Raw genomic sequence first — 8,322 nt, 5'->3', positions numbered from 1 at the left:
GCAGGATCTATGGTAAGGGAAGCAATTCCTTGAAAAACAAAACAAAACAAAAATAATGGTTAACAGTTCTCTTAGCTTTAACATGATATATTGTTTGATAGAAAGCAACTCTCTCTTTGTTTAAGTTACAAACCAAGGCCACCACTCCCTTTCTGATTAATAGAGTGACCAGTGGCTGCACCCGACCAGCACTCGGTAAATAACTGTCGGATGCATATGGAATAACGTGCACGAAACTCGGGATTTATGGCAATTCAGGAGTAGAACAAGTGGTTCAATCGGATGCTCTCTGAGGTTCTTTTTAGCACTATCCCTAGGTGATCTGCTCTCTGGTCCCCAGTAGACTATATCCCAAGGAGAACAAATGATTGATTCCACTGACTTATCGCCATTAAAAAACAATAGTATCTTTTACTTTATTCCTGTTCAGTTCGGGATTTTCTGTTAATGACTGTGCCTGTCTTCATGTGAGTAGTCACTTTTTATTTCTGAGAATTCAGACTCCGGAGGGTCACCCGGGTGGCCACACTCTATCATTCCTATCCAGCGGCTCTCTGCACGCCAGGGTGTTGGTGTTGTTGGTTGCCCTTGGCTCTTGGCAACCCAAGGTAGACCCACGGCTGTATAATGGTGGAAACAGTGCCTGGTCTGTACCTACTCCATGATTTTTGGAATGTATGAGGAGATTGTGTCAGTCCATCTCAATGTGGGGTTTCCTTGTTTTGTGGGGTTTGTTTGCAGACCCCTTACCAAACATGATATTCCTTTTTTGAGCAATGGGCCTTTCCTGATAACTGGTGCAAAGAAAATGATATGTCAGGTTACATGCTCTAGATTTGAGTTTTCCAAAGCTTGATCTTCATGTGAGACCCTTGTCCCTCCTGCTTTGGTCAGCTGACAGACAATTCAGCCACGGACAGTATGAAGGCTCTGTGCAAGCCTTCTCCGGGGTTACTGTGGACTCCCGAGCTCACGTCACCAGACCTTTGCTATCCATGTTCCTAACATGGACATATTGGGAAGTGAAGGACATTCAAGAAAGAGGGAGAACTTTCTTTGGTCCCCTGATGGGTGGCCTCAGACACTGGCAACTATTTTGAAGCAAGATCTGACCCTGGAAAAAATGAAAAAAGCAAACAAAGGAATTTGAATTTTTATGCATTCCTGGCTTTTGACCTCCCTTCGCTACCCAAATCCCATAGCCTCAGGTCCCATGATTTCCTCAGCCACTCTCCATTCCCAGTTCCCTCTCCTGCCATCCCTGGGTGTGTTCCAGGTGGTTTTTGACCTGGAACTTCCAGAGGTCCTCTATTAAACGGTACAGTTCTTAGCCAATATCAAAATGACTAACTATTTTCTTTCAAGTAAGTCTTTCCCTTTAAAAATGTTGGCTGGCATTTATTTTCAGAAGCTTTGAAAAATACACCTTAAGCCCAGATGTCATTTAAATGGGAAAAATTCAGTCAGAAGATGGATTATATTTGGAATGTGGGTGATTTTTTGGATTCTTTTAACAGGGTCCATGGCTCTAATAATATCCCATTGTCTACGGCCATACCACCCTGAACGTGCCCGATCTCGTCTAATAATATCCCATCTGGGAGGTGATCCTAAGGCAATAGCTAGATCTGTGGGCCACCACTTATGGGTGAAGATGTATATCGCTCAACTTTTTGTAGGAAAGACCCTTGACTTTCAGAAAGTGTATATTCCAAGGTCTTTCCAAATCTCTTGTTAGTTTGTATTTCTCCTCAGACAAAGCAAGATTTAAGTCACACAGAAAGATTTAAGTCACCCTCTAGACTACTCATTAATTAAATAGAAGGTTTATAATGCCATTAAACTACGGTCTTGCTAAGTAAGACCTTCTCAGGATAGAGTGGATTTGTTTATATCATGGATCTGGGGTTTGGGAAAAGTTGGCATTCTATTCTGATTTGCCTAAATCTTCTGTTGTCTGACTCAGAATTGCTAGTTTCTTAGACTTCTTTCATGTTTCTTCATGTCCATTGCCAATGGGAGCCCTGGCAGCACCATGGCATAGTAGGATGCTAACTGCAAGGTCAGCAGTTCAAAACCACTTGACACTCCATGGGAGAAAGATTAGCCTTTCTACTCCCGTAAAGAGCCACAGTCTCAGAAACCCACAGGGGCAGGTCTCCTCTGTCCTGTAAGGTCACTGTGAGTGGAAATGGACTAGATGGCAATGAGACACCCCCCCCCCAACTGCCAATATTATAAATGGGGTTTTTTTGGGGGGGATTTATTAAAATAAACAGCTTTTAAAAATAATCATTATTTTATTAGAGTTATTACATTGGGCTAACAAGTGGCAAATAACCACAATGTGCTTAAGAGTTAAATTCCAGGTGCATGTCTAGGTTCATGCATTAGTTCAAGAGACTCCCTCCACACAGCCGCACACAAGTCCAGCTTCAGATCTGTGCCCCCACCCAAAACAACAAATGACTATTTGTCAAGTGCTTTGTGGTTATAGCATTGTGTAAGGACAAAAGAGACTTGCGTTAGAAACCCCACTCAGCTGACTTTTGATTTTCAGTTCAGTCATGCAACTTTAAACTCTGTTCTTTTGTTTCTTTATCCATAAAACTAGACGGAAAAAATCCTCATCTTTAAGTTCGTTTTTAGGATGAGTTAGTGATCATGTGTGATCCTGGCACACAACTGATGCCTGTAAATTGTATTATTGCAAAAAGTATAATAATCACAATTAGCTACTACGTCCTCAAGTGCCAAGTAAAATGATGGGAGGGGTCCCAACCAAATGACCCACACTAGGAGAAGGCTGAGATAAATGAAGATCCATTTATAGTCATGTAACAAAATGAAATTCATAAAGAACTTTCAATGATAGGAGAAATCCTCATACTGTCAGTGGTTAAATACAATAGGAACACAAAATTTATGAAAAATATGATAAATATTTGCAACATGCAAAATCCACTCCCTAAAGCCCCCAGACCCATAAACACTAGGTATCCTTGAGGGATAGGATTATTAATACATTTTAATGTCTTCTGTAAACATCTTACATTTTCTAAACTATCTATACTATGCATCTATGAGTTCTACACTAATAAGTGGCTATGTTCTCTGTTTACAAAAAGCACTGATACCTCTTGAAGTTTATGCACTTCAAGTAATTTGACCTTGATGATACACAGAAAAGCTGGTCCAAACCGCAACAGATAAAGAGACAGTCACCAAGTTCTAGTGTTTACTAGAAGTGATCTGTTCCAGTTGTCATCTGTGATTCCCCGACCATGGGAATCACACGGAAGACACAAACTTGCCTTTCCTTTCGCAAGTGTCCCAGGCAATGTCACAACAGCATGAGTCACTTCATGGAAAAAAAATAGACAGTTGTGTGCGTCTTTGTTTTTGTTACCTACCCCTTTCCGTTCTAGATTCAGATCTCTACATAGGTCTAGGGCTATAGTTTGAAGACATTTCTAAAAAGCCCCCATTTGAACTCATAGTGCCCTCTAGGATTGGCACTTTAATCAATGAGCATTTCCTTATTAAAATTGATGGCACCGTGTGCCACACCTGGTGCTGTTCGCCTCAAGTTCAGCAGCGGGAGCCCAGTAGTTGCTTCCCAGTAGACCGGCGAGGCTTTCTACTCCCGTGAAGAGTTATTGTCTCAGAAATCTGCAGGGCAGTTCTACCCTGTCCTGTACGGTCCCTGTGAGCTAGAATCGCCCAATGGCAATGGGTGTTTTCAGAAAAGTAAAAGGGAAAAAGAACTATTCTTGAAAATATGCATAGCAAAACAGACCCCAGTCCGACCATTTTTAGATGTTTGATTCAGTGACATCGATTCCACTCTTCCACAATCCAAGACATTCCACAACAATTGCCCCTCTCCTTTTCGGAGTCTGTGTTTCTCCTCCATTAACTGAACTCACTGCCCCCAGAGTGCCCATCGAATGTTTGAAGTTGTTATTGTCCATTTGTTCCCATATAGATAGCTCTTTAAAGAGCATTTTCTTACTCCTTAAGCTATACTATTACTGGCTTCTAAGAAAACTTTAGGGAATAATTTTTATTTAAAGTTTAATGGCTATTTCAGACGAATCGCTTCAGAGCTTCATCCAGACTTCAGGCTCCAGAATTAGACACTGTTTTCACTTCCCCCCCTTTTGACCAGGATTCGGCTACAGAATTTGTGACCCGGCGAGTCCATCATTGTCATGAGGCATCATCTGGTGCTCTGGTCTCAGAGCCAGGAAGGGAGTTGTTCACAGAGGAAACAATTTCTTTTATTTTCATTTTCAATTTTTGTTTTGGCAGGTGAAATACACGATGGCCCAGGTCAGAAGACAGAAATTACTAAGGTGTGGAGGTGATAAGTGTTTATTCTTAGTTTTAATTTTGAATTGCATATGTCCTTTTAAAAAACTATGAGTTCCAAGGAGCCAGATTTATGCTATTTTGAGAGATAGTGGATGTATAGCATCACAAAATACATTCATGTGGCTAAAATTTCTTCTCAGGTAAGTCCTCGTTTCCTCTGTATCTTAAAATTATTTTAGAAATATTATATATCTGCAAATAAATATATTTCATCTATTTTTTACACAGGTGGGAGCACACTATACATACTGCTATTCAACCTACGTAGTATTTGTTCTGAGAATCTTCCCTTGGCACTGCTGCCTCTTTCCCTGGCCTATGTCCTTGCCTCCTGAGAGCACTTACCCCGCCTGATTGAAATTGCCTGCTTACTTGTCTCTATGCTGCTAGAATTGACTTTCATAGAGGAACAGGTGGCATTTGGTTTACTACTACGTCCCTAAAATCCAGAACAATGACTTAGCTCACCGGAGGGGCCTGATAAATACTTGGAGATGAATCAGGATGCAGTGCTATTTCAAAATACTGCAGTGCACTGTATATTAGTCAAGGAATGGTGGTCTATATTGAAATTGTATGCATATGTGTAATCAGCCCTGACATTACAATTAAACTAAGCGTGCTCTCTCTTTTTAGTAATTTTTATCTTCTCACCAGAGTAGAAGGATGCATACTTCATGCTTTAAACATTTGAGGTGGTTTGTAAGAAATAAACTGAAACCACACGATGGTGTATCTGGTGAATCTTAAGTCATTTATCCAGTGAGATCTGAGCAAGGACCCTAACGAAACACACGCACACGTTTCCATGGAGACGTATCCGTTCACTGTGCGAAGGCTAGGAAAGTCAGTCAGTAGACTCATACAATTCCACATCAAGCTTTGCTGATACAATCAGCTTAAGTCACTTAGACTTTGCTGTCAAACGGGTTTTTGAAAACAAAACTAAACAAGAATGACCTCATTTTTGGAGCTTTAATTTTTTACTATTTTAATTTTGGAGTTGCAGTAAATATTTAGGGACCTGGAGATTTGTCTTCTTCATTTGCCTTTGTGAGATTCGCTGCTTTGGTGCCTGGCTCTGAAATGAGGACATTGTTTTCAACAGTAACAATGAAGCAAAAGGCCCGTGTAATGCCAGCTGTTGGAGGTTGAAAAATCGGACAAGCTCTATTAATACTTAAAGGGAAGGTTTTAATTTTTGTAATTTTGAAGGATGGTTGTTGGATCGAGGTCGGTAGTTTTTTGTACTGTTTTGTTACTCCTTTACAGAAAAAAGATCCTGTGGACTTCTCCTTCAACCCCCTAGCAGACAAATCATTTCAGTTCTTTGACCATAGTCTGATTGAATCTATCAAGCTGGGTGACCCCAAAGTGCACGAGTTTCTGAGATTACTTGCTCTTTGTCACACCGTAATGTCCGAGGAAAATGGTACAGGTGAGTGGATGGAAAGTGCACCTGTAGTGGTACACTTGCTTTCCTTTTGCAAATCAGGGCTGATGTTCTTTAATTTAAAAATGTTGGGGGTCTGGAGGATTTGCTCGTTAATGGTAGAAAATTACATAAGGGGTTAACCTCTCCCTAGTTTGTCTTTGTGTTTATTTATATCCTGGATGCTTTCCAAAAGATGTGGAGAGACCTAAACTGCACAAAAGGAAATGAAAGGTTTAGCTCCAAATATGCAAAGTTTACTAGATGAACTGTTTCATATGGTGGAGCGTCACATTTGACTCTGAGCTCCCTGGTAGTCTTATTTCCCAGGAAACAAGAACTGACTGACCCAGCTTCCATTATTAGTAGGGACATATAACTGAGACAGAGGACCATTCACACTAAGTAGGCTTAAAAAAAAAAAGGTCAGTATGTAGACTCATATAATGTCACATGTCAAAGTCAGTGATTCAAATCCACCAGCTGCTCCTTGGGAGAAAGATGAGGCTGGCGACTCCAGTAAAGATGTGTCACTTTGGAAACCCTAGAGAGAAATTCCACCTGTGCTATGGGGTGGTTATGAGTCAGAATCGATTTAACGGCAAGCAGTGTGTCCTACCTTATTGCTAGGACGCTGGAAGCTTTGTGGGCAGTATTTCAACTATCAGCAGGGTCTTCTGTAGTGGCAGGTTTCTTCAGAGCTCCCAGAGTGCAACCGAATATGAAGAAGGGCCTGACTATCCACTTCTGAAACACTGACCACTAAAACCCTTAGAGTAGCAGTAGAACAATTATCTGATCGAATGCCAGAAGAGGAGGTCCTCAGGGTGGAAGGCACTGAAAACCACCCTCAAAGAGATGGATTGACACAGTGGCTGCAACAGAGAGCTCAAACAGGGATGATTGTGTGGATAGCACAGGACTGGGCAGTGTTTCCTGTTGTACATGATGTGACTTTGAATTGGGACTGACTTGATGGCAGCTAACAACAACACCATAAATACGTTAAGAATCCCTGGGTAAGCTTTGGGTCACTAATTGGAAGCTTGCTGATTTAAACCCACAAGGGATTTCATGGAGGAAAGACCAGGTAGTCAGTCTGTTTCTGTCAAGATTCAGTCTCAGAAACCTTACGGAGCAATTCTATGAATTCCTGATGGGCTGCGATGCGACTGAATCAACTTGGAAACAACGGGGTTGCTTAGAACTCAGGGTTTATAGCATGAAACAAAATCACTGAGGCCATTTGAGTTTCGAAGCTGTGAGGCAGGTAGATAATGGCCTGGGGAAATCACTTCTTGTTCCAGTCTCTGCTATTGACCAGTTTTTGTTCTGCTTTGCTTTCTCTGCCATCGCCTCTCAAGCTGAAATTGTTGTTGTTGTGAGGTGCCTTTGAGTGGGTTCTACCACCCATGAATTTCACCTGAAAAGTGAAAGACAGTACAGATAGACTATACACATCTATAGGTAATCATGTGTAGGCACATATGGTATGCATGAGGATAAGTGAAAATAAGTATAGCTACAAAATCATAGAACTTTTCAAATAAAAATATCAAAATTTGAAGCTCTTCTTTCTTGACATACCATCCTGATAGGTCTGTAAACTTCTAAAGGCAGTGCTTCCATCTGTGCACTTGAACTTAAACCATGTCAAAATGGCAGTTTTGAGGGACCCAAATCATGTCCTTTTAAATGTTCCTTGAGTTTTGGCAAGAGAAATACATATGGAGGGGTAAGGTCGGGGCTGAGGGGTGGATGCGGTAAGGTTGCCAAATGAAATTCTCCGAGAACACCCCTTGCTACCGCCTAAGAGTCAGCAGGTACATTGTTATGACAGAGAAACACTCCTCAGTACCTCTTCCTTGGCTTTTTTCCCCTCAACAATGCAGGTTTCCATTTTCTTAAAAAAAAATGTTTCTGTTGAATTCCTGTGATCATCCTGCAGTCTTGGAGGAAATGTCTCCCCCAAAGATTGCCTATCGGGAAATCCCATAAATCAGTTGCCGTAACCTTCTGAGTTGACCTCTGTGCCTTGAATCAAAATGGTCCAACAGATCCATTAGGAAGCCACTGTTTCGATTGGGCCTTCCCTGCCCCCTTTTGAGGGCACCCTAAGGAGACTAAGACACATGTATTAAAGTGTATTACGGAGAACTTGCACGCAACCATCCACTGATTGTAGCGACAGGCTTTGTTTGGAATAGCACACTTAGTGTGGGATCAACTTGTGCATATATGAACTGGGACCTCCAGTAAGAGTACTTTTTTTAAAGATCATTTTACTGGGGGCTCTTATAACAATCCATACATCAGTTGTATCAAGTGTATTTGTACATATGTTGTCATCGACATTTTCTAACCATTCACTTTCTACTTGAGCCCTTGGTATCAGCTCCTCTTTTTCCCCTCCCTCCCCCTCCTCCCACCCTTGTGACCCCTTGATAAATTATAAATTATTTTCATATCTTACACCACCGACTGCTATCTCCCTTCATGCACCTTTCTGTTGT

General features: G+C 41.4%; 1 protein-coding gene across 1 annotated transcript in view; it reads left to right on the top strand.

Annotated features, from left to right (window-relative positions):
- Positions 1–8,322, top strand: part of ATP8B4 (ATPase phospholipid transporting 8B4 (putative)) — a 254,036-nt gene that overhangs the window by 174,170 nt on the left and 71,544 nt on the right. Inside the window, exons 13-14 of the mRNA XM_045286465.1 lie at positions 4,245–4,358; positions 5,650–5,815. Coding sequence (XP_045142400.1) covers positions 4,245–4,358; positions 5,650–5,815 — 280 coding nt within the window. The remainder of the gene's footprint in view (positions 1–4,244; positions 4,359–5,649; positions 5,816–8,322) is intronic.

The sequence above is a fragment of the Echinops telfairi genome, unplaced genomic scaffold, assembly GCF_000313985.2.
Source record: "Echinops telfairi isolate 266 unplaced genomic scaffold, ASM31398v2 ScPeMD7_8;HRSCAF=38, whole genome shotgun sequence".
NCBI lineage: Eukaryota > Metazoa > Chordata > Mammalia > Afrosoricida > Tenrecidae > Echinops > Echinops telfairi.
Note: the sequence above shows the minus strand (reverse complement) of the source record. Positions and strands in the feature narration are given on the sequence as shown.